This window comes from Microtus pennsylvanicus, chromosome 9 (genome assembly GCF_037038515.1).
Source record: "Microtus pennsylvanicus isolate mMicPen1 chromosome 9, mMicPen1.hap1, whole genome shotgun sequence".
In the NCBI taxonomy this organism is placed as follows: domain Eukaryota; kingdom Metazoa; phylum Chordata; class Mammalia; order Rodentia; family Cricetidae; genus Microtus; species Microtus pennsylvanicus.
Window position 1 is genome coordinate 12,142,492 of NC_134587.1, and position 27,173 is coordinate 12,169,664.

At 38.4% G+C, this 27,173-nt stretch overlaps 1 protein-coding gene across 2 annotated transcripts in view; it reads left to right on the forward strand.

Moving 5' to 3' along the window:
* The window catches only part of Tlk1 (tousled like kinase 1), a 102,140-nt gene that overhangs the window by 31,131 nt on the left and 43,836 nt on the right, over positions 1 to 27,173 (forward strand). For both annotated transcript variants that reach the window (XM_075984931.1, XM_075984932.1), the window contains exons 2-3: positions 336 to 454; positions 13,704 to 13,775. In XM_075984931.1, coding sequence (XP_075841046.1) covers positions 336 to 454; positions 13,704 to 13,775 — 191 coding nt within the window. The remainder of the gene's footprint in view (positions 1 to 335; positions 455 to 13,703; positions 13,776 to 27,173) is intronic.

Sequence of the window (27,173 nt, forward strand, 5' to 3'; positions counted from 1 at the left end):
ACTCATGATCTTTCTGCCTTGTAGGTATATGCCACAACACCTACCTTGTTTACATCCTTATAGTAGGCCAAGTGTTTTTGTGAAATCTTTTATGTTTGTGTGCATGCTTGCATGCATGGGTGAGTGCATGCTGAATTGGGTGTACTGTGGGCTATAGTCAAAAGTATATATCGGCTGTAAGATGCTTTGTTAAATGGGGTGTACCTTTAAATCAGAGTAGTTTTGAAGTTTTTTTTCTGTTTATAGCATTCATTGTAAATTTTATTGCACTTTCACTATATGTAATGTATATATATGTATGCATACACACATGTGCATGTGTTGTTTTTTAATAGGTGCAATGGATGAGCTTCACAGTCTGGATCCAAGAAGGCAAGAGTTATTGGAAGCAAGATTTACTGGAGTTGCGACTGGGAGCACTGGGAGCACTGGGAGTTGCAGTGTTGGAGCGAAAGTGAGTGAAATTTTAATCTCATTTACTCATTTCTTTATATTAAGTGGTCTAGAACCTACTTGGTGGGGCTGTTGAGACAGCTTGATGACCAGAGTTTAAACCCCAGGACTCATGTTGGAAGAGAGAACCAAGACTTACAAATTGTCCATTGGCCACCATAGTGTGTGTATATACCACACACAGAGACTTACACACACACACACACACACACACACACACACACACACACACACACACACAAATATAAAACACTGAAACTACAAAGAATATTTTGTGCAGAAGTCTTAAATATATAAGTCAGACTGTTACTTTTTATGATTTTTATAATGTGTAGAAGAAAAGAAGTTAATATTTAGAAATCTGATTTTATTTGATGTACGGAATATTTCTATATTAATGCAATGGTGTTTGGCAATTCTTTCTATTAATTTCTTGAACAAAAGGTCTTGTCTACACCTGTCTGTATGGGAGTGTTGCCCTGCTTTTCCCATAGTAGTTTCTAAGTGTGAGGTTTAAATGAATTTTTCATTCTTTTTTGCATTAATTTTGCACAGAGCGAGAGAAAGGAATCCAATTTCCTCCTGCATGTGGATATATAGTTTTCCTCACCAAATCTGAATAGATTGTCTTTCTCTCCAACATACATTTTTAGCCCCTTTGTTGAAAATTACATGGCTGTCCCCATGTGGGTTTCTCTGTGTCCTCTCTTTGGTTCATCTCTGTGGGTTAGTCTCATTAGCATGCTGTGTCTGTTACAGGTTTGTAATATAATTTGAAATCGGGTAATGTGATACCTCTAGCCTTGTTCTTTTTGCTTAGGGTATCTTTGGCTGCTTGGTGTCATTAATATTTCTATGTGAGTTGTAGGATTTTCTTTTCTTTTTCTGTTTTTGTGAAGAATGTGTTTAGTTTTTGATGGAGGCTAGTGTTTAATCTGTAGATTGTGTTTGGTACTATAGCATTGTCACAATATTAGGCTAGTTCTAGAGATTTATCTTGTAGTTTCTCCAGTTTGTCTTTAAGGTTTTCATTGTAGATTTCTTTCACCTTCTTTGTTAGAGATCTGTATCTGTATGTCTACTATATGCACACATACAGAAACACAATTTTTAAATTTTATACCATGCTATACCATCATGAATGACACTGTGTTCTTGATTTCCTTTTCAGTATTTGTTTTTGATATATAGAAAAGCAACTGGTTTTGTATGTTGAACACATATCCTAATATTTTGTTCAAAGTCTATCAAATCAGAGTTTTCCGGAATCTTTAGAACTTCTTGAGTAGGGAACATGTTATCTGTATAAGGGGTAATGTTTGTACCCTATTCATGTCTCCTTTGTTTCTTGTGGTTTTTTGTTTGTTTGTTTGTTTGTTTGGTTTTTCAAGACAGGGTTTCTCTAGTTTTTCCTTCTTTTTCAAAGTATTATAAAGGTATTGAGTTTCATTTTTTTATCTTTTAGTGGAATTTTCCTCTTCACTTTTTATTTTCAGTTGTTCATTGTTGTCAAATAAAAAATACATTTGAATTTTGTGTGTGAATATTGTGTCCTGAAACCTGATTGAACTTATTAGCTCTGCTAGTTTTGCCAAAAGCAGTTACTCAGTGTTTCTATGTACAGGATAGGCAGAAGAGCAACTCACGTCACTTATCAGAAGAGACCCTGGGATTGACATCCTTCACCAAAAGAAAAAGTGCTGAATACCATATCATCACAGATGCTATTTTATTTTTCTGTTGAATTGTCCCCAAAGGGAAAGAAAGAGAGTTTGGATTGTGTATGCACTTAAAATGTCATTTTCCTAGTTTGGTGAAAATTTCTGGAAGGCACAACTGTCTTTCTCAGAAATATTTATTTATTTATCTATCTATTTATTTATTTAAGATTTCTGTGTCTTCCCGCCACCGCCTCCCATTTCCCTCCCCCTCCCCCAATCAAGTCCCCTTCCCTCGTCAGCCCAAAGAGCAATCAGGGTTCCCTGCCCTGTGGGAAGTCCAAGGACCACTCACCTCCATCCAGGTCTAGTAAGGTGAGCATCCGAACTGCCTAGGTTCCCACAAAGCCAGTACGTGCAGTAGGATCAAAAACCCATTGCCATTGTTCTTGGGTTCTCAGTAGTCCTCATTGTCCGCTATGCTCAGCGAGTCTGGTTTCATCCCAGGCTTTTTCAGACCCAGGCCAGTTGGCCTTGGTGAGTTCCCGATAGAACATCCCCATTGTCTCAGTGTGTGGGTGCACCCCTCGCGGTCCTGAGTTCCTTGCTCATGCTCTCTCTCCTTCTGCTCCTTATTTGGACCTTGAGATTTCTGTCTGGTGCTCCAATGTAGGTCTCTGTCTCTGTCTCCTTTCATCGCCTGATGAAGGTTAATATTCAGGAGGATGCCTATATGTTTTTCTTTGGATTCTCCTTCTTATTTAGCTTCTCTAATTATAGGCTCAATGTCCTTTATTTATGGCTAGAAATTTTTAAATGGTTTCACATAGTTTTCGAGTTTATTTAGTATTATTAATCTCTGTTTGATTCCTGCCTTTTAGCCCAATTCTGTTCTTCTCCTCTCCATTTTTTTTCACATTTGTACTTTTCTGTAGTCTAACAAACTGATTTCTTCCAACAAGCAATTTTTTCCTATCTTTTTTTTTTTTTTCCGAGACAGGGTTTCTCTGTGGTTTTTGGAGCCTGTCCTGGAACTAGCTCTTGTAGACCAGGCTGGTCTCGAACTCACAGAGATCCGCCTGCCTCTGCCTCCCAAGTGCTGGGATTAAAGGCGTGCGCCACCACCGCCTGGCTCCTATCTTTTCTTTTGACTGTGTAGCTGACCTTATTTCTCATGTCCTTGATCCCTTCTGCCATCAGACCACTATTTGAGATGAAGCAGAATCTTGAGACTGTTTCTGTTTGATTATCCAAGTGGAACTTAGGTGGGCCTTCCTGAAGCCTAGAGGTCCCCGAAAATACTTGATTGGATCACATCTGGTTATTTATTTTCTACTAGACTGCTAATATGCCAAGGACCAAAACACTTGCATATCTAAATTTGTGGGATGAAATAATTTAAAGAGTTCGAAGCAGGGCCAGAGATGGCTCAGTGGTTAAGTAGAGCCTGCTCTCCAGGGGACCTGGGTTTGATTCCCAGCACCCCTGTTGCAGCTCATAAGTCTATAACTTCGATCCTAGGGACTCTAAAGTCCTCTTCTGTCTTCTATGGGCAGGCATGCAAGTGATGCACAGACATACATGCAGGCAGAACATACCTGCATAGAAAACAATAGAAGTAATTTTTCTTAACTTAAAAAAATAGAAATTAAAATGGTATGCCTGATTCTAATGTAGGTTGTGGGTGGTCCGAGACAGGATTTTTCTGTAACTTTGGAGCCTGTGCTGGAACTTGCTCTTGTAGACCAGGCTGGTCTCGAACTTACAGAGATCCTCCTGCCTCTGCCTCCTGAGTGTTGGTTGATTAAAGGCGTGTTCTACCACTGCCTGGCAGTTTTGTTTTGTGTTTTTATTTACTTTTACTTGTACTAAATATTAAAGCTAGGGCCTTATACATGCTAGACAAATACTGTGCCACTGAGCTGTATGCCCAACTGAAGATTTGTTTAGAGACTTGCATTTATTCTAAAAAGTATTAGGGAAGCCTTCTAAACTTGTTTTTGTATTACTGGTAGCCAGAGCTAGCAAGGTTTCTGGAAACAAAAATACAGCCACTGTTTGATTTACTAATAATATTCTTTACCTCTAAGCTGATGATATCAGGTGAGAATAAAAACAAGCCATCTGTTTCATATGTGTTTGTGTGTAGGTAAACCAGGGTCTTGTACATGGTAGGCAAGTTTTCTACATCTGCATATGTGTTTGCGTGTAAGGAAGCCAGAGTCTTGTGTGTGTTAGGCAAGTTCTCTATATTTAAGCTGTCTGCCTAGCATATCAGTATATATTTTAAAGTTCTCATTATGTGTCAGGTTTTATTTAATGTTCTTGGTTTGCAGGCAGAATTATAAATACCTGTCTCAGATATCTTTTGTATTGTTTTGTTTTTGTAGTTTTTTCAAGACAGGGTTTCTCTGTAGCTTTGAGCCTGTCCTGGAACTAGCTCTGTAGACCAGACTGATCCTCAAACTCACAGAGATCTGCCTGTTTCTGCCTCCCAAGTGCTGGAATTTTAAGGTGTGCACCCCACTGCCCATCTTTGTCTCAGCTGTCTTTTAATAGCCATTTAATAATAGCCAGAGCAGAATAGGTGTAGCTATTAACATGTATGTAGGTATTGGTTTACACAGTTATCATTGAGCCTAGTTCATAGGAGTTAATAGGCTTGTTAGAATGTTTTGTAAATTAAACCTATATTTCAAAACATTCTTTTAAAATATGAGACGTTTTAACTGAATCTATTAGTCTAATGGATATCCTTTCTTCTTTTGTGTGTGTGTGGGGGGGGCGGCATTGAGGCCATCTTTTTCTGTGTAGCTCTGTCTGTCTTGGAACTAGCCTTGTATAGCAGGCTGGCCTTGAACTCACAGAGGTCAGCCTGCCTCTGCCTCCCGAGTGCTGGGACTAAAGGTGTGCATTACCAATGCCCAGAAATTGATGGGTATTTTGAAGTAATCTGTCAATGAACTGAAAATGTCTAAGGAAATGGGAACATATACTGGGTTTTTTTCTTATATTCATAGGTTCAGACTGAAATCTAAGTGCCTGAATTTATTGTTTAGAATTAATGGAAAACTAACAGAGCTAGGAGCACAATAATAGATGGATATTTGGCAGCTAGCAGAGCTAAGAACAGAATAATGCCAATGCTGATTGAAATTGGATTGGAACCAAAGCCTAGTCCACTTGACAGTCTTGTTGAGAGCTAGTGCTTGTCAAAATACCTGGTTAAATGCTAAGTTGGACAAGTCATCTTGTCTGAATTGATGATTTCATTTTCTTCTTTTGTCCAGTCCAGATTTTTTGCTAAACCATTTTGAAGTGGTTTACATTTTATACCAATATTGATTTTTATTTACAGAAAAAGAAACCAGATTTTTAGCTATCTCAAGGATGGGAAGAAACTAACAGGCTGATTCAGGGGCTGAGGAGATAGCAGAAGGCCATCTTAACCGCAGGAACTGTTTCCCTTCTGATTGTGGTGTTTGTCAGGGACCCCAGCCCATGAGTAACACCTTTTACCTCTTCCCTGTGCTTATGCCACTCTGAGATCCCAAGCTCTAGAGCAGTCCTTCTCAACTGTGGATTGCTCCTGTCTCAAATGTTTACGATTTACAACAGTAGCAATGAAAATTATTTTATTATGGTTGGTGGTCATCACAACACGAGGAACTGTTTTAAAGGTTTGCAGCATTAGGAAGAATGAGAACCGCTGCTCTAGGGGAAAGAGTTGCTGAGTTTCATGTTGCTTTTGTGTTTTCTCTCTTATTTTTAATCATAGGCATGGGTCAGGAACTTCTTTAGAATGTCTGTAGTATGTAGGCAGGTTAATTTATAGTCCCACCAGAAATACAAGACAGCATGAAACAAAGGAACCTTTGATACTTGACTAACCTAAAATCAGAATGGAGGTTGAGTACCTGAGGCAGGAAGTGTTAATTGTGTAAGACTTAGTTTTGAATTCAAAATTGAAACTGCTTTTTAGGGAAGCAAGGACTTTTTATATTAGATAAGCATGGTTAGATGGGGGCATCTATTGGTGAAGTACAGCATTGCATTTAATTCTTTCACCACCACCACCCCCCAACACACAAACCTTGAATTTTCATACGGCCCGTGTAGAAGCATTTTGATAACTTTCTGTACAGGGTTAAGTCGTGAATATATGTAGTCATATGAGTTCTGCCAGAAATGCTTTTTTTAGCTCTGCCATTATGGCACTCAAGGAGCCATAGACCCAAATGCCACCCAGTGTTTGTGACTGATTATATTCCAGTGAAACTTTGTTCAAATAGGTGGTTGGTTATAGTTTGATGATCCAGGTAGGGTGATGATCCTTAATATTTCTATGGCCTAATTTATGCTTACTACATGCATAGGGACTTAATAAATATCTACTTTTTAAATCTTAAGTGTGAATGTGTGCAGTGCATGTGTGTGGCGAGGCCAGAGGACAATTTTGGAAGCTGATCTCTCTTTACACCTATTACATGAAGACTTAAAATGTGAAGTCATTTAAATGAGGAAGTTAATTTTTTAAATCTAGTAGTCTCAGTTTTAAAAAATTTATCTGCTAGTTTAAGTATTGTTCTTTAAAGTCTTGATAAGATTACCAGTGAAAGCTTTAGCTGTCATGAAGTGCGAATCAGAACTGTGATGGGGTTTCTTCATCTCACCCTGAGTCACTGCCTGTGGGAATGCAAATTAGGGTGGCCATTGTGGAGAACCATTGGAGATAGAAGATACCTTTAAATTAGGGTGGCCATTGTGGAGAACCATCGGAGATAGAAGATACCTTTAAATTAGGGTGGCCGTTGTGGAGAACCATCGGAGATAGAAGATACCTTTAAATTAGGGTGGCCGTTGTGGAGAACCATCGGAGATAGAAGATACCTTTAAATTAGGGTGGCCGTTGTGGAGAACCATCGGAGATAGAAGATACCTTTAAATTAGGGTGGCCGTTGTGGAGAACCATCGGAGATAGAAGATACCTTTAAATTAGGGTGGCCGTTGTGGAGAACCATCGGAGATAGAAGATACCTTTAAAAACAACCATAAGTGTACAGGGTGGACTAGCTGTCTTGCTTCTAGAATATACTCAAAGGAAATGAAATTAGTATATCAAAGAGATATCTGAATGCTGATGCTTATTATAACACCAATCAGTGCTGTAGGAATTAAGATATGCATTGATAAAGAAAATCTCTCTCACACACACAGAGGGAGAGAGGGGGGATATTTTTCAGTGATAAAAATGAAATTTCAGGGCAAGCAAGATGGCTCAGTGTTTAAGAACCTTAGCTTCTCTTCTAGAGGACCCAGGTTCAATTCCAAGCATCTGCATGGCAGCTCATAACCATGTGTAACTCTAGTTCTAGAAGATCTGACACCATCTTCCGGCCTCCATGGGAACGACACGCACGGTACACAGACATACGTTCAGAAACATAAAATGAGAATAAATAAAATCTCAAAAAAATTAAGTTTTATCAGAACTGTTAATAGCTCAGTGGTTAAGAGTATTGGCTACTCTTCCAGAGGACCTGGGTCGGGTTCCCAGCACTCACATAGTGTCACAACGCCTGTATTTCTAGTTATAGAGAATCTGATGCTTTTTTCTGGAGACTTTTGTGCACTTACGACAAGCTGGCACAAACATATACACAAAAGTAAAAATAGACTTGTTAGTTTTTAGAGACAGGGTTTCTCTGTTGCTTTGGAGCCTGTCTGGAACTAGCTCTTATAGACCAGGCTGGTCTCGAACTCAAGGAGATCCGCCTGCCTCTGCCTCCCGAGTGCTGGGACTAAAGGCTTGCGCCACCACTGCCCTGCTCAATAAATAGACATTTTAAAGGATAAACATTTGCCATTTGTGCCAAAACTGGAAAGACTCTAGAGGACATTGGTAGGTGAAATAAGCCAGCTACAGAGGAACAAGTATTGCATGTCTTTTGTGCTGTGTGGAATTAAGAATTGATCTCAAAATAGAATTACCAAGAGTAAGGAAGGGGAGAGGGAAGAGTAGATAATGGGAAACTGGGAAGAGCGGGTTGAACAGGTTCTGATAGCTTACAGAACCGCGAGAGTGACTCTGATTTGTGCCATCTGTTTCTTACTTTGTATGGAACTGTGAGAAGGGAGCTGCCGCAGGTGATCAGAATTGGAAGTAACAGTTACCCTGATTTGACTCTCATGTATTGAAATACTGCGTTTTGCCTGTAAATGTGTTTGCATTAAGTAAAAATTAAATAAGTAAGTGACTAAATAGTCTCTTACAGAAGTGAGTTACATTGGGATTAGGAAAAATACTTTTTTTAATAACAGCTTAACAAAAATATACTTTCTTTTTTTTAAATTTTTTCTTTGTTTTTATTGAGCTATATATTTTTCTTCACTCTCCCCTTCCTCTCCCCTCCCCTTCTAAACTCTCCCCATGGTCCCCATGCTCCCAATTTACTCAGGAGATCTTGTTTTTTTTTTCTACTTCTCATGTAGATTAGATCCATGTATGTCTCTCTTAGGGTCCTCATTGTTGTCCAGATTCTGTGGGATTCTAGGCTGGTTTTTCTTTGCTTTATGTCTAAAAGGACTTCTGATTGAGTACTTATGATATTTGTCTTTCTGGGTCTGGGTTACCTCACTTAATATGATGTTTTCTAGATCCAACCATTTGCCCACAAATTTCAAGATGTCAATTTTTTCCCACTGTGTAGTACTCCATTGTGTGAATGTATCATCACATATTCTTTATCCATTCTTCGATTGAGGGACATTTAGGTTGTTTCCAGGTTCTGGCTATGACAAACAATGCTTCTATGAACATAGTTAAACAAAAAATATTTTTATAAGATTAATTGTAAAACAATAATTTACTTAAGTTAGCATACTATTTTGTTTATTTTGTATATAGAATTTGCAGATTACTTCTATTTAATAGCAGGTTTTATGGTTATTTGATAAAATATTTTTAAAATCTAGCTTCAGTCTAAGTTTTAAAATCAAAGAACAAAAGTATTAAGTAAATCCCTTCATGACACAGGGCACTATGGGAAAGTACATCTTAATTCTGACCCAGCAGGTAAAGTTAAGAATAAATGATATTTATTGAGAAATTGCTGGTTTTACTATCCAAGGAATCTGTACTAAGACTGTTAACATTGAAATAATTGACCTTAAATAGGAATACCTAGAACAAGATGATGTGACTTATATATGTAATCCAAGCGTAAGATAAGAGGTCAGGGCAAGATTGTAACTATAATTATACCATCATCATCCATATAGTAGTGATGGGGCCTTTAAAATTAATGGCAGAGCTCAATAGTAGCGCTCCCCGTCTGTAGGGAACGTTTCATTATATTTGCTCGCACCGCTTACTATGTTACCACCTCTGATATGGGAATAAAGATTATTCTTAGATTATGAGGATACACTTGGTCAAGTCACCGGATATAATCATTCCAAAATTAGTAATATTTTACATGCCAAAAATGGAAAGTAAGTTTTTTGGTTTTTTTTTGGGTGGGTGGGGGGGTTTGAGGCAGGGTTTCTCTGTAGCTTTGGTGCCTGTCCCGGAACTAGCTCTTGTAGACCAGGCTGGCCTCGAACTGTTACTGATTCTGTTTTTGAAAAAAATTCTTTTTTGTTTTGTTTTTGTTTGTTTTTCAAGACTGGGTTTTTCTGTTAACAGCTCTGACTGTTCTGGACCTTGCTCTGTAGACCAGGCTGAACTTGAACTCACTGAGTTCACCTCCACTTCTCAAGTGCTGGGATTAAAGGCCATCATCAGCTGGCTTATTTTTGAAAAATTTTAATTTTGTGTGTGTGTGGGGGGAGGTGCGGGTCAGAGGATCAAGGTCAGGTTGTCAGGCTCAGTGACCAGCTCCTTTACCGACTGAGTCACCTCTCTAGCTCTCAGATATTCTACTTTGATGTACCTAGGTGTGATTTTTCTTGTTCTTATCTTGTGGGAGAATTTGTGAGCCTGTAAGTTTATGTCTTCACCAAGTTTGGGGGCGCTCTCGCTCTCTCTCTCTCTCTCTCTCTCTCTCTCTCTCTCTCTCTCTCTCTCTCTCTCTCTCTCCCTCCCTCCCTTTCTCCTTTGTCTCTCTTGTGACTACTTGCATGTAAGTTGGATTGCTTTCTGGTGCCCAGAGGACACTACTTTAATGCCTGCCTGTTACCTAGTTTGGATAGCTCTGCCCCTGCACTCTGCTGTTTTGTCTATGCAGTGAGTGAGGTGCTCATGAAGAGTGGAACTTTCGAGTTCTGGAGTCCAGTCTGTCTCTTCTCTAGTTTTATTCTTCTGATGAAAATTCCGGCTTGTTCATTTCTTACAAGCGTATGTAACGTGTCATTTGAGCATGTCTGTAGCTACTTTGAGGTATTTTACTTATTGATTCCATTATCTCTGACAAAATGACTGGGTGGTGTGTTCTCGAGAGTGTTGGCTTTTTTGGAAATCGTTTTTACAGCAGCTACTTAACTTATCAGGACAGCATAACTGTGTTGCCACAGGGTGCCCAATCACCACATTGCTTCTCAGGGTTTGCAGACTTCTCTGAATTGCTTAGAGTTGATCTTAACACAGATCAGGTCAGCTAGAGACGAGCACAGAATTGCTGTGCAAAAGTTAGTTTTTCTTTGTGGTTCTTTATTTTCTACATATTTCTTCATTCTTCATGGCTGCTGTGCTATCCAGAAACCATTTTTCCTAACCAGTGAAACTGAAGATTTTTACCCAATTTGTAGTTGCTCTGGTGTAGTTCTTGTGTCCAATTCAAATTCAGAATTATATTATTTTTATTTGAATATCTGTCTAGTATACTGAGATTTGTGGCTCTTGAAGGACAATGCAAATGGTATAATTAGAATATCCCCAAATTGTTTATTTGGTCCTTGTCATTAAGCAAACAATACTCTGTTGCTTCCTTTCAGTGCTGAGAGGTTCAGCTCTTCATTGTGGTTGTCTGAGCAGTGGTTCCTGATTGTATTCAGATAGCAGTTGCTGTCTTGAAAATCCCTTTTACTGATTTAAAATGTTATGTCCACAGTTGCTTTCCTTAAATGTTTATTTCTTGCATAGACCTTTGGAAAACTTCACTTTATTCTTCTGAGTTGATATTCATAGGCATGTGTTATTTCCCAGTCATAAATTAAAATATTTGCAGGAAATATTCCTTAAATTATAATTTTTATTATTTTCTCCTTTTAGCAGTCTTTAATTTCTTCTCTCTGTTAATTCTTTGTAGCTTCCCTAATTGCCTTCTCTCGAATTCTTTGTATTTAGCCCATGAGATGGATGCTTCAGTGGGTAAAGGCGCTCTTTACCACACCCAAGAGCCTGAGTTCATTTCCTGGAATGCACGTGAAGGGCAGAGAGAATTGACTCTTGCAAGTTGTCCTTGACCTCCACACAGTACACACACACACACACACACACACACACACACACACACACACACACACACACTCGTGCACACGCGCCAAATAAATCTAATAAATAAAAGTCTTTTATTGTAGTCCTTGTGATTACAAAATGTCCTTGTAGCCTTTAAGCCTTCTCTGTTGTGTTTATTGCTTGTTCCTTACTGACACTATTTCTGAAGCTTTCCTGAGTTCTGCTACCTTTCATGTTTAAAATCTGATTGTAGTGGTCTTTCTTATTATAAGCTCTTTGTAATGCCATACCTCATTTTGAAATAGTAAGTTATAGTTTTCACCTATTTTGTGGGTATTTCTGGCACTTTTGTAAATTTGGGCTCCTTTTACACTTTTGTTTTTCTTGTAGTAACTTCATAAGATTGACCCATCTTGTTTGCTTTCTGAGAATCAGCATGACTTTTCCACAGAGTTCCCTCTGCTGTTGGTTTTGGATTCACTTCAAAACTGAGGCATTTTCCTTTCTTCCTGAAATTTCTAGGCTGTGCCTTCAGAAATTTGTATGTATTAACACGTGTGTTGGGGTGCATATGTTTTTGGAGGCCAGAGATCAATGCTGATGTCTTCTTCCATCACTACACAATTTATAAAATTTTTGTTTTTATTTATTTTTATTTATTTTGCCAGGTGATGGTGGTGTATGCCTTTAATCCCAGCACTCAGGAGGCTCATCGTTTGAGGCCAGTCTGGTCTACAAAAGCTAGTTCCAAGATAGGCTCCAAAACTACAGAGAAACCCTGTCTCAGGGGGAAAACATATTTATTGGCTGGAGAGATTGCTCAGGGGTTAAGAGCACTGCTGCTTTTGCAGATGACCTGGGTTTGATTTCCAGCACCCACATGGCAGCTCACAACTGTCTGTAACTCTAGTTCTGGGCACCTGACATCCTCACACAGACATACATGCAGACAAAACACCAACGCACATAAAAAATAAATCTTTTTTAGAAACTTATTTTTAATATTATGTGTTTGGGTGTTTTGCCTGCAAGTATGTCTGCTCATCACTTGCATGCCTGGTCCCTGCAAAGACCAGAAGAATGAGTCACATCCTCCAGAACTGGAGTTACTGATGGTTATGAGCTGCTGTATGGGTCCCAGGAATTAAACCTGGTCTTCTGGATGAGCACCCAGTGCTTTATCAGCTGAGTCGTCTCTCCAGTCCCCCACATTTTTGAGACCCCCCGTCTCTCACTGAACTTGGAGTTTCTTCCTTTGGCTAGATTGGTTGGCTAACAAGCCCCAGGGATGTTCTTTTACTGCCTCAGTGGGGTTGAGATCACAGGTGAATGCTGCTTCTGCTTCTGGATTGATCTCAGGTCCTCATGCTTGCACAACAAGCACTTTTAACAATGAGACATCTTTCCCCTACCCTTTTCTGGCCTTTTATCTAGATATTTCTTTCCTCTATTGCTATTGTACCTATTGTGCTCCTTTTAATTCCTCACAGAATAATATGCACTCCTTTTACTTTCTTCCCTTTTATGAACAGGTCTTTTCAGGATTCATTTAAGATGACTGTCTCAACCTTTTTTAGTTATGGATGGACTCCTTGTACTTAAAGACTATTTCAAAGGGCAAAAGTCTCCAGGCTACAGCTTCTGTCCTTAATTTGTCTGCTGACTTAAAGAATGGGTTTTTGGTGTTTGATGGTCCCTGTTTTCATTCTGTAGACAGCCTTTCTCCTTTTGCTGTTTTCCATGCAGCCCTTGTAGTTGTTTGTGCTTTGTCCGCACCTGCTGTTTTGGGGAGAATCTGTGGAATTTCCTGTCAGTTGGCTTTATTGTTTGTGTCTGCAGATTTTTAATAACTGTTTAGTTTTGTGTGTGTCTTCATGAGGTTTTACAGATGGTCAGAAATTTTGCCACCCATGGCCCAATTCTTTGCTTTTGAATTGATATTGTAAAAAAAAAAAAAAACAAAAAAACACACCAATACAAGATAGCCCCTGAAACAACAGAGTTTTGGTAGCTTGGCAAATCATTCCAAACAATTTGTAGCGTTGAGAATATGGTATTTGTTGTATTTACCTTGCATGACTTCCTTAAAGAAATCATACTTAATTTTCATATATATAAAGAAAGATTGGTTTTATACCTTGTAATATGTTTCTTTAATGTAACTCCTAATTTTCACCTTTAAAAATCTTTCACAGGCCTCAACAAATAATGAAAGTTCTAATCACAGCTTTGGAAGCTTAGGATCTTTAAGTGACAAAGAATCAGAGGTAAGTGATTTTATTTTAAATGTGGCACTGGGAAAGTAAAAGCTGGAATCGTTTTTTAAATGTGTGCCTCTCCTTCCCCCTTAACAACTGTGGTATTGAAGGTTAATATTTTGAAGGTTTCTTTTACAATTTTCCATGTAGTTTCCCGCCCCCTTGGGGGGTGGTGATGGTAGGGAGTGGGGGTGACCTTGATGAAGCACAGCTGTTTAGATTGAAGATTGTATTTGGCATTAGAAAGAATACAGTTTTTCAGTTCTGTAGCTTAATTTGCTCATAAATAATACAAAGATGTTGTCAATGGAAAACCAGCCATTCGTGGTTTTATATGGTGAAGGTGGGTTTTGAAATATGCTGCAGTTCATAGTTTTTAAATTTTTACTATTTCTCATTTTAGGTTGATCTTTATAAGGGTTTGTGTGCTTTCCTAGTTATAAAAATATATCTACATAGAATTCTTGTGGAATCAAGCCGATGGGTTTCATTTTGTATATTTTTAAGAAATGTGACAAATCCCCTTTTCTAGCATCTGTTTACTGATGTGGTATCTCTAAGTGAACACGTAGGTCCATGGTATGGCCTTTTCTGTGCATGAAACACTTGATGGCGTCTTCTAAAAATGGTTGACACGAATGTGGTTGGGTTTAGCATTCATGTTTTGATAGAATGACTTTTTGTGGGTGTAGCCTTTCTCTCAGGAATAGAATTCTGTCTATTTAAACCAATTTATGTGTGTATGTATGTGGCATGTATACATTTGTGATTTTCCTGTCAATGTAAATCATTTATACTTGATTCTTGTAGCCTTTTTCTGTCAGTAGGTTGTTAACACCCAGGAATTCTTACTGCATTTGGCTTCCTTATTCAATGGAGAGAGAAACTCAAGGGTGGCATCTTTTTAGCTGTTTGTTATTGAGAGCATCTAGGAACCTGTAGGTAGGCAGTTCTGTGCCAGTTGTACAGGCACCCTGCACTCCACAGGAGTGTGGCATAGGGTTCTCACTCATCAGGCTTTCCCTTCCACAGAGACAACTGGCAGGCAGCTGAAAGGACTGTGCAAGTGACGGGACTTTATCTGCAGTAGGTTCCCTTGAGGTAAGCGTTAGTCGCCCCTGTAGCATCAGTTATCACAGTTTAGTTTTTCAGATTAGCACATGTGTACTAAGACCTTTAAAATAGGTTAGTTCTAATCCAAGTGGAGTTAAAAAACAAATAACAAATCAAGAATATTTCTTATTTCTTTTGGACTTTGGAATATTCTTGATTTTTTTCATAGATGAGTATATACAGTAATTTCATATGTTCTTTCATAATCTTGTATTATGAAGAGCAATAAAATAACTTTAGGTGTTTTTCCTTTCTGTTAACCATATATATTTGCACATATATGTAGCAAAGCATAGTAAAAGTTAGGTTCCCTATATAAATATCTTCATAGGGGATAAAGTGTTTAATGGTTCCTTAGTTAACCAATATTCACAATGCAAGATATAGATCAAATATTTGGATTCTTATAGAGGAATTAATCTATAATAAAATTTCCCTTTAAAGAATTCAGTGGCTATATTTTAGTTGGATTTTAAATAGCTGTATTACTTGTACATAGATTTGTTTGTATAGACATTTTGACATTTGGGGCAGCAATAGAAAATCTTGAAAAATTATTTGACTTTTGCTGTCCTGTGTTGTGCATATGGGATTTTTACAAATTGATAGTTAAGCTTAGTACCAGAGTATTTTGACATTTTCTCAGATTGTACATGTTCCCTTATATCAAAAGAATTGACTGTTATTAATTGTTCTACATTTCCATGTCAGAAGTTACTTATCTAAGGAAAATGAATTGCAGGCTTTATCTCTGTGGTAGGAACCTTAATGAGTTTCCTTGATGAAATTTCATTCATACTAAATATGAATGTTCATAGGTCATGCTTTAAGGCATTGGAAGTAAATGGTCATGAGTTAGAAGTAGTTTTTGTTCTATATGCACTGACTAGTATAATTTAGATAGTGTCCCTTGTCTCTTGACATCACTTATTCTTTTTTGGTATCTGTTTCCTGATTGTTATTTTTTGGGACAGATCCAAGGCCTTGATATATTTTTAAAATAATAGTGTTTGTTTCTGCATGGGAGTAGCACTAAAAGGTTTATGTTTTTTAATTAGCTGTCCTTTCACCTGACCATACCTCACCTCAGTTATTTTAGCTTTTCCTTCTGAGATTTAATCACAAACTTGAATAGAAATGTGCAAACATCCTGTTTGGTTTACCAGCTGAACATTTATCTGTTTGCTCTTTTAGTACTTAGTACTAACTCCTTCCTCAGTTGTCTTCTGCTCACACACCCAGAATCATATTTCTTTGTCTTCTTACTATTAGCATTGAAGAATACCTCACAGCCAGTATTAGGGTAATTGAATCTGCTTAAATTTACACTTTTATTTCGGTTCATCTGTGTATTATTTAATCTGTGCATATGACTTATTTTTATCTGTAGGATTACAGAATGAAAACCTTTTGTGGGGTTGGAAAGTAAAGTGCACTGTGCAAAACCAGGGACCTGAGTGTGAATTTTTAACACCCACGTACAAAATACTGGGCATGGCAGCATACCTTTGACCTTTGTGCTCAAGGGGACAGACAGATCACTGGTATTTGTTGACTAGCCAATCAATGAGCTGCAGGTTCAGTAAGAGACCCTGGCTCAAAAAATAAGGTAGAGAATGAGGGAGACAACAGACACTGACTCTGGCCCCTCTGCATACTTACACCTCCATTCACATGCACCCACACATTTACCACGCAGATACTTTCCTCTTGATAGTGCAACTATTTGTTTGATACAAATGTTCTGGTTTGTTTTCTTTTTCATCATTCTGAGTCTATTCAGTCTTCAAAAATCTAATGTGAGCATTATTGTGTATCAGTTGTCTGTTCATCTAGCCTAACCATAGAATATGAAAATAAATAGGATAGCATCTCTGCCTTCAAGTGAGGTCAGTGTTTGGGAGGAGACAGGCAGACATTTAAACATTGTTTTCTGACAGTGTAGTGGAAGGCACTCTGAGAGCCAAGGGTAGGAAACCTTCAGCTCTCTGTTCCTATAAGGGAAGGAAGGAAGAGATGAGGGAGGTGAGTTAGCATCCCAGAGGATAAGGCAGAGTGTGAGGAGGCAGCAGGCTAAGGGATTCCACACTTTTGTGTGGAAGGAAGCATGGGCCAGTTTAGTTATGGAGATATGGCAGTAGTTCTCAGGCCTATGGCTCTTCAGACCACAAAAGACATTTTACTACATCACCCAACAAACTCCAGTGGTATGGAATGATGTGAGATGGGGGTCACATTTTAAAGGCCCTTGAATTTCATAGTGAGGAATTTGGTGATTGAAGAAACTTGAAGTGGGAGAAACAAGCTGAAAAAGTATCAGAGGCTCCCCTGATAGTTCTCAGGGTAGAGGATAGAATTTGAGGGAGATGAGACTTGGGTTAGGGAGATGAGTCTGAGACAGTACTACCTTCTTTATAAAAGGCCAATCCCTGAGAGAGGCTCTAAGTACATTGTTTTCAATGTTGGCTTTTAGAATCTGCCCCCACCCCAATCCTTAGAATTCACTGAGAAGTTGGCTGTGACTGTTAACAATTAGGGCCTGTTTTTCAACCATTAGTGTGTAGTAACTCCCTAGGTGCTTAGGGCAGTTGTTCTGCAGAATTTTTTTTAAAGCTCTTGCATCCCACTAGATTTAAAAAGAAGAATGAATAGACTTTGATGATATTGAGGAAAAGAAGGAAAGGGAAGGAGCCTAGATAGATGATTTAAAGTATTTTGCCTTTGAGACAGACGAGCAAGCAAAGTGAATGGAAATAGTGAGTTGTGTCTTTCTGGGATAGACAAGTAAGGTGGGACTGCAGGTAGCAGAAGGCTAGAGGAAAGAATCTAGTCATCTCTGGCATGGGTCGTAATGAGGACTTAGGTACAGACAACCACATCTTAAAGTGCAGTCTGAGGACTCCTGGCATCCCTCCCTCCCTTCCTCCCAGCGTTTATAGAGAATTTCCATACTATGTAGCACTTGGTGACGTCACACTGTTGATTTATGCATTATGTATTTGTATGTCCTAGTGTGGCAAAATCTTGAAAGGTAAATATTTGTATTTGTAATGCACCCAGAAGAAAGCAGTTTGGTTACTCTAGCCTCTCCCTGAAAGGAACAACTTAAGAAAAGAAGTTTGCCTTGACCTGCATTTTAGTGTGTTACATACAGGGGTTGTGAGGAATGAAGAAAATGACAGACATACAGAGTACAGTTGGAATGAAGAGGAAACTCAGCATGTTTATTTTATACATCTGAAAGGAAGAGGCAGGTTTCTTGTATATGGCTGAAGGAGGAGATGGAGTTATTGTATACAGCTGAACAAAGAGGCAAGTTTAGCTAATCTTGGTAGGGGCTGTCTTAGTGAAGCAGTCTCAAGCAGAGTCATGTTTAAGTATTCACAGTGTCAACATCTGCACATGGACCAGTGCCGTTGGGGGCCTTGGCACACGTATATGCTCATGTCAGCAACACACAATCACTGAGGGCTCCCTCTACCCTCGTTGAGCTTATTTCCTCATGGTTGAAGGCACAGTGATAGCAGCTTAGCCTGAAGGTGCATAGGGCCACTGGTCGCATGCTGTCCGTGGTCTGAGAGAGATGAGTGCTGGTGTTTCATTTGCTTCTGCCACTTTAGTCAGAGACCTCAGCCCTTGGTGCCATCTTTATTGACAGAATTTTCTTCTAAGTGGTCCTAAATTCCAGTATAACAGTCAGGATTAGCCATTGCTGTGTCCTCAGCAATATTAAAGAGTTAGAGAGGGATCCTGAGACCTAAAGATTTGAAAGCTGTTCACCTTAATAATGTGCTTATTGCTGAGAAATGTTAGCAGGGAAGATGGATATGGTGACAAAGATGAGCTACCTGTTGTGATAGGTAGACAGTGGGGAGAACAGTGAAGAGATTAGGGAAAACTGTAAAAAGCCCCAAGATGGACACCTAGGCTCAGGTTCCATAGATGATAGATGAAGAGGATCCGTGTGCTAGTTTAGCTGGAGAAGAACGATGGGACGGTGATGAGAGTGACTGTTTTGTCAGAATATGGATTGTGACAGAAGGGAAACTGTATTTAGAGTCACAGTATTGATGGAAATACAAGAAAAGAATCCTAGCAGCATTGGGAGGGAATCAAGGGACGTGCCGAAGAGAAGATAGAAAGCCAGCTACCACACCCCAAAAGAGGGTGTAAATGAATGAAGTCCAGATGGTAGGTGGGCTTTAGTCATAGGCTGGGCTAAGATCCTTCCTTTTCTTGTGTATCCGGGAGGTTGATGGCACAGGATATCCAATAACCTTTCCCCTAACTCCCAGTGGAATCGGGTTCTTTCTGCACCACTCCCCCAATATTGGTTAGTAAACTAGAGCCATGTCAGCACTCTCCTAGGGAGCCATGTCTCTAGCTCTGCTTTTCTATTTTAAAAGTAAAGTGTGAATGGATTTTGGGCTTAAGGGGTGGCTAAAGTTTCACAAAAGAAGTCATCATGATACCTGCAGAGGTTAGAATTAAAGGATGTACTTTACCTGATGTTCAGCTTTGTCAAGGAGACTGTATTTTCTAATTACCAGTAATCCCGTGGTTTTCTTACGTTGTAGAGCCTGCTTCGAGCTACCTGTTTGCAGTTCTGTAGCAGGAGTCTTCCTTGTGTAAATACAATGTTTTTTTCCCTTCTTGAGCTTTTTCTAAATTCTATGTACTTGCTGTCTCCACCTCTCTTAGCTCAGTAAACAAAGATAAACCAAGGAGTTTATGATTATTAATATCAACATTATTCCTACTCTGTTCTAATTTTGGTTGTCTTAGGATGTTTTTCTGTGCCTTGCTTATATCATTGAATTATATTATTTTCAATAATTAACATAGGAGAAACATAGTAGTGTATCTGTGCTTCTTAGGTGTGCTTACATAAAGCAGACACACAACCATATTATTCCACTTTGCCTCAAATTTATCTTTAATACTCACCTTTTGTAATACTGCATAAGCTAAACTAGAATTGAATAGCAACATTTATAAATTTGTTTTATTGCTAGAACTAGTTTGCTTTTTATCTTCTTGGTATTTGTCCACTGGTCTTGAACTGGTGTTGTAGTTTAAGAGTGTTGTGTTATTTAGCATTACGAGTATTAAGCTAAAGATACATAGGAGCTGAGGTGCTAGTTGGCACCTGGCGCATTCCTTAGTTTTACTTTGCTTAGCACACACTCTCAGCTCTTTCCTCCTCTCTCTGCCAACAGACACAGAGAGCTTCTCTCTTGCTATTCCCCTTTAATGCCCTAGTCTGAGTACTCAGTAGAAAAAGGAGCCTAAAAATGACTTTCATTATAAATAGTTGGATTTTTTTTTAAAATTTTTATTCCCATTCCCCTAATCCATTGCTTTTGCTTTGATTTAAATATGCTCACTTTAATGTGTGTGGGCAATGGTGACACACATCTTTAATCCCAGTCTGGCTTACAGAGTGAGTTTCAGAACAACCAGGACTACACTCGTACTTTGAAAAACTGAAACAAACAAACATAGGTATTTTAAAGAAGTTAAATAAATAATAAATGTGCTCAGTTTAAAATGGACACATGTAGCTTCATGCCCTCGGCAGTTTTCAGAGATGCTCTTTGTACCCTGTAGGCCTCCATTGTCTTCTGAAGTGTTAGAGGCAGATAGGCTATGCTGTTCTTGATGGGTTCTTCTGTTTTTATCCTTTTGCTAGCAGTAGTTCCTTATTTTGCTTCCTTCCAAAAACCTGAACTCTTATCGTGTCAGTTGTTCTAAGACATAAAGCGAAGCAGCTTCGCTATGTACAGTGAGCGTGCGTACAGTGACTGGTCAGAGGTGACACAATGCAAGAGAAGTGTTTGGTGATAGTGATCAGCACATATCTTCTTATTCAGACCACAAAAAATGAATTATTGGCCTTAAAATTCTTGCAAAATGCCTGGATTTTTTTGTAACTTTTATTAGAAAGAACAAAAGTATCCCAGCACATGGGAGGCAGAGGCAGACAAACCTCTGAGCTCTGCCAGTTTGGCCTACAGAGTGAGTTCCAGGACAGCCAGAGCTACACAGAAAAACCTGTATTGGAAAACTGAGAGGTGGTGGTGGGAGTGGTGGTCAGAGTACCATGCAATAAAAGGGTACACTCTTAATAAGGATCTATATTTGATAGAAAATTGTTACTAGTTTTGTGTTGCCCAAATATATACATTATTAATTTCCTAAAAGAGGAGGGGGATGAAGGACAAGTCAGATGTGGGGCTGTGGATATCAAACCTCATTTCCATAAAGTAGGAAGGGCGTATCCATCACTCTCCTGAGATGATCCCCCCCCCCCCCCCCCCCCCGCTGCCCAGTTTCAGCACCCAGTTTACCCACTTGGAAATTTTGATATACTCTTTTTAGGTAATGTTGATTTCTTCACACTCTAAAAACTTTGAAATGATAGTTTCTAGGCATTTATTTAGCAAGCAAACAAAACATTGTTAAATATTACCCTTTATGAAAATGTGGTTGGTTGGTTAATATGGTTAATATGGTTGGTTTCTCAAGCGGAAAAACTTGCAAGCTTTCTAATATAAAACTTCCTGGAAGAGAAAAGTGAGATTTGTTCTAAGTGGAACTCTTCTAAGTTCAGTCTCATATAGCGCTTGATATATTCTAGTAGATGATCAGTACATGTTTCTTGAAAGAGTAAGTTAACATCACTGTTAACCGTCCTCCTTCACAAAAGGTCTTCATCCTCCACGCCACCCTTAGGTGCTTGCATTACCTAGTGTTGAAGACGATAATACCTTGTTAGTAAGTTTATCTAAAGATGCAGCTTTCAGACTTTTAGGCATCAAGATTGAACTCTACACTCCATGTTAGTGAGAATCCCAAAAAGGCCTTTTTAAAAAATTTTATTAAAGTTTTTAAATTTGTTTATGTGCATTGGTGTTTTACCTGCATATATGTCTGTGTGAGGGTATCAGATCTTGAAGTTACAGACAGTTGTGACCTGCCATGTGGGTGCTGGAAATTAAACCCAGGTCCTCAGGAAGAGCGATCAGTGCTCTTAACTGCTGAACCATCTTTTCAACCCCCCCCCCAAAAAAAAACTTCTTAAATGTAGTTTACAACTATGAGTATTTACCATTTTAGGAGTAAAATTTTTTTTTGTAGGACCAAGATATGTAAGTACACTATCCATAATATCCTGTGTTTTCCCAGTCTCTGAAATATTCCCTGTTAAATTTCAGTATGCTAGCTACAAATAATTCTTACACACTTACCAGAGCAGGATTTGTGAGGCTTTGCATTTACTCCAGATAATTACAGGAAAGCAGAGGCTACTGTCCTATATAATTGATGAGGATGTTTAGCAGAATCTCTACAGCCCTTATGCATTTTGGTAGCCAGAAATGCCTTCAGGTATTGCTAGCTGTCTAATAGTGGGAGAAGAAATTTCTTTTGATAAAAGATTACCCTTAACAGAGGGGAGGAAGTAAAGTATGTTAACCATGGGGGTGAGTAGAGCTATCTAAAATTTAAATTGCCAGACGTGCAGACAAGCTCACAGAGTCACTTGCCCATAGTTAAACGCGTGGCAAGTTAATGGTAGAAATTCTAATTCAAAAGCCTGTCTTACCAAATAATCAACCCTAATTAGTCTTCGGAAAGAAATGATCTTTTAGAGTACAGAATCTTTAGGTCTGAGAGATCGTTTGGAACAGCTGTCCAATACACCAGTCCAAGTAGCCTGGAATAAGAGCACATCCCAAGTGTTCGTTTCACACACGTGACTCTTAGAGTGGAGCTCTGAGCTCAAGCTGACATTGCTGAGAATTTTGTTTTTAGTATTTTATTCTTTAATAGAGTTTAAAAAATACTAGAAAATACATTTTTATGACAACAAAATACAGTGAATATTTTATTAATGTTCCTTATTTCTCATTTTCTGAAATATCTTTCTGCCCTGTGAATTTGCTATGGTCTAATTACTTTTCTGCTATAATGGCACAATTTTGGCCTTTAATTGCACTAGGAAATTATAAGGAGTAGTACTATTATTAGTAGTACTATTATTTTTTGTGTGTGGATGCTTTGCCTGTTTGTATGTCTGTGTAACACGGGCATGCCTGGTAATGGGAGGTCAGAAGAGGGCTTTGGATGCTCTGAAACTGGAGTTCTGGGAAATGATCCTGGATCCTCTAATTCAAAGAGCAGCCAGCACTTTTAGTTGTTGAACCATTCTCTTTAACATAAAAGTAGTAGTATTTTTTGTTTGTTTGTTTTGTTTTTTGACTTTTTTTCAGAACATATTATTTGACCCATGATACATCAAAATCACTTCTAGATATTTTAAGGTGTCTTTGTAGAAATAGTTGGATTTGAAATAGAGACTCTGTTTAGAAATAAAGGCTTTATAAATTGAAAATCATTGCCAATAGATAAATGGAAGAACAGTTCAAATCAAGACTAATCACAAACCCCCGAGAAAAATGTTGTCGGGAAAATAATAGTGTATGTTTGTGTCTGTGTCAATGGGAACTGAATTTAGAGCTTCTTGTGTCCCAGGCAGATGGTCTGCTACTGAGTGGTACACTATATTATCCTTCCTATTCCTTGTGTATAGCTCTTGAAATATTGGTAAATATCTTCATATATTAATATTGTTAAGTATAGATTGATAATCGCCATCGAGATTAAATTTTGAATTGTGCAAGTGCTACATTTGATCTGAGCCACCATGTGGTTGCTGGGAATTGAACTCAGGACCTTGGGGAAGAGCAGCAAGTGCTCTTAACTTCTGAGCCATCTCTCCAGTCCAGTAGTTCATATCCTCAGACACAGCATTCACACTTAAAAATATCACAGCAGGTCTGGAGAGGTTACTCAGTGGTTAAGAGTACTTGATACTTTTGCAAAGGACCCAGGTTCAGTTCCCAGCGTCCATATTTATAGCTCACAGCTGTCAGTTAGTCCAGTTCCTGGGGATCCAGTACCCTTTTCTGGCCTCTGTGCATAGCACACACATGATAAGTTCAGGAAAGCAACCAGAAAGTAAATAAAGTTTAATATATATATATATATATTCGAGACAGGGTTCCTCTGTGGTTTTTTTGGAGCCTGTCCTGGAACTAGCTCTTGTAGACCAGGCTGGTCTCGAACTCACAGAGATCCGCCTGCCTCTGCCTCCCAAGTGCTGGGATTAAAGGTGTGCGCCACCACCGCCTGGCGTAAATAAAGTTTTAAAAGAAATTAATCTTTTTAAAGAAATAACACAGCACAGAGGGGTGTGTGTGTGTGTGTGTGTGTGTGTGCGCGCGCGCGCGTGTGTGTAGAACTAGAAACTTGTGTTTAAGGTATTGACTGTGGTAAGTGTATGAAAGACAGTTACCACTTCTTGTCTATTACAATGGGACAGAAATTAAAACCACTGTTTTAAATTTTGCATATTGTAATTACTCTCATAATGCTAAGACTGCATGGTGAATTATCTCGTTATTGCTTCCCAAACCCACTGATCTCATCCTAACAAGTGTTCTCTATGGCTGTTTGATTCTGCTTTTGTAGCTTGAAAGCAGCTGACAAGATAATTTGGATAAGGGAGAAAGTTCAACTTGATTCTATTTTATGGTGCATTCTACTTAGCAAAGTCTTAAAGGGAAAGCCAGAGAAAAGAAAATGTCAGTAAACAGTTATGCTACATAATGAGAAGGTGGCACTCTAAATCACCAAATCACTGTCCACTAATATTGAAGACATAGTGTGTTTCTGTTTTAAGTTTCCCAAGTGAAAGCTAGGTTAGAATGGTAGGATAGTAAGAAACATGGTTGTTAGAACTCAGGTCTTAGATGCTGGACATGTCATGTAAGACAGTGAAATGTGCAGACTTGAAAAAGTATAACTGTTGGTACTGGAGTGTGGTTACCCACTTCCTTCCTTCCTGCTGGTGCTCTCGCACTTTAATGTTATGGTACTGTCACATAATAGGAGCAGTATGTCATAGACTAGAGTACACTCGAAGTAGCTAATGTTTTTATCTACTTAGAGTAACATGGAAAAACTTTTATTTGATGATGTTTCCAAAGCATTGAATATATAAACTTTTATGGTAGGATTTAGAGTTAGCAGGATAACAGATTTCCTTTGAGGGGTCAATGTTTTTTGCAAAGATTTCCCGATAATAGTTCATTACTAAGTTGTGTTTCTTTTTCAGAGATGGACTACTCAAATTCCAGGTCATTATAGTTGAAAATATCCTTGAATCAGAATGTCCATATTTCATAATAAATTTTACAAAATCTAAATAAAACATCAAGGAAGCAAGAACAATTTCTCAGCAGAATTTGCTATATTCTGATCTGGTTCTTTAAGTTTAGAGAAAACAGAATTTCTTTTAAAAATTATTATTTAACTTGTATGGGTGTTTGTGTGCACGTATCCCTGAACACCACATTCAAACTTGTGCTTGCAAAGGTGGAGGATGTGAGGTCGCCTGGAACTGGAGTTACAGGCAGCTGTGAGCCTTCATGTGGGTGCTGGGAGTTGAGTCCTGGTCCTCTGAAAGAGCAATCAGTGCTCTTAACAACTGAGCAATTTTTCCAGTCCCGAAAACAGAATATTTTACACATTTCACATTCTTGGGGAGGGAGTATTAATTTGCATTGACTGTTTTTGTAAAGATTGAGGTTTTGCTATGTACTATTAAGTAACAAAGATTTCTCCATCATTATCATTTCTCAATCTAGTTTAACAAATTTTACCAAAAAATGTGGTTAACAATTGAGCACTGAGGGGCTGGAGATATGGCTCAGTGGTTAAGAGCATTGCCTGCTCTTCCAGAGGTCCTGAGTTCAATTCCCAGCAATCACATGGTGGCTCACAACCATCTGTAATGATATCTGGCGCCCTCTTCTGGCCTGCAGGCAGAATGTCATGTATACATAGCAAATAAATAAACTTATTAAAAAAAAAAAACAACAAACAATTGAGCACTGAGTGCAGTGATTAAGAGCCCATGTTGTTCTGGTGGAGGACCCAAGTTCAGTTCCCAGTCTCTGTATGGAGGTTTACAATACAATGACCTTTTATTCCAGTTCCAGGGAGTCTGATTCAGTCTTGTGACCTCTACAGGTACCAGGCATGTACATGGTGCACATACATGCATACAGGCAAAACACCCATACACATAAATTAAAATTCAAAAAATAAAGATTGAACACTATTCTTAGCAGCTGTAGGTAAAAGTTGGGTTACAGTGACCATCCTAGAATTCGGTGTGTGGATATAAGCCATATAGACAGACAATGAATTGTACTTTAGGAATCAGTCATTGGCTTGATGAATATTTCACTAACGATACTTAGTATAACTTTTCTTTGTGTTTAAAGTGTTTGTAATTTCTTTTTTTGTGTGTGTTTGTAATTTCTTAAAGGTTTAGTTGGAAAGAAATTAAATATAGCCCTGTTAGCTATTGGTACTTTTGTTAATTAATATATTATCTGATGTGTGTTGCATGTTTTGTTAGGCTTTGTGAACTCTAAATAGAAAGAGAGCGAAGGGCAGTACCTACCCCATTTTCGTTGATGTACTGTTACCCTTTGTGGGGAAAACTTAGTGATCTCACCTGAGACTTGTAGAGATAATCCATAATGATTTATGCCCCTCGTTTTGCCACAGCACTAGGATTCTGTGCTCTTGTCTCAACTTTATTTGCATTGAAGAAAGATAGTTTCACATTTTAGCATAAACCAAGAAGCTACATGATTAACTATAAAAGTTTTATTTAAATAAACACCTAAGTTTTAAATGAAAGTAGAACTTTAATTATATCACCTCTAGAGTACCTTAAAATTTGCCTTTGTTTTTTGAGCAAATTTTCAACTGCTAGGAAACACTTTGTAAATTTCTGCCATATGAGTTCAAATGTCTTGGAACATTAAATGCCAGAGTAGTATGTTTCAAACCTGGCGTTCGTAAAGCTAAACTGTTTTATGAGTGCTAGCCTTTCCTTCATTTTTCTCCTGACCACTCTTGTTGGAATTCTCGGGCCTTTTATGATCATGCATTATTTTCTCCTCACTCTAAAACAAATCCAACTTTGACTTCTCTGTTCATCCTTACTGAGGTCAGCTAGTATGTTGGAAAAGGTAGAAAAGGAAAGAAAAATGACAGTGTATTAAGCAAGAACAGTAAAAAATTTGAAAAGTTCTATAGGGAGTATTTGATGTATGCAATTTTACACCTCATGAAAATACACAGGTAGTGTCACTGATGGCTTTAGATTGCTTTAAGGGAACCATTGCTTCTTCACAGGAGAATCTTACTAAA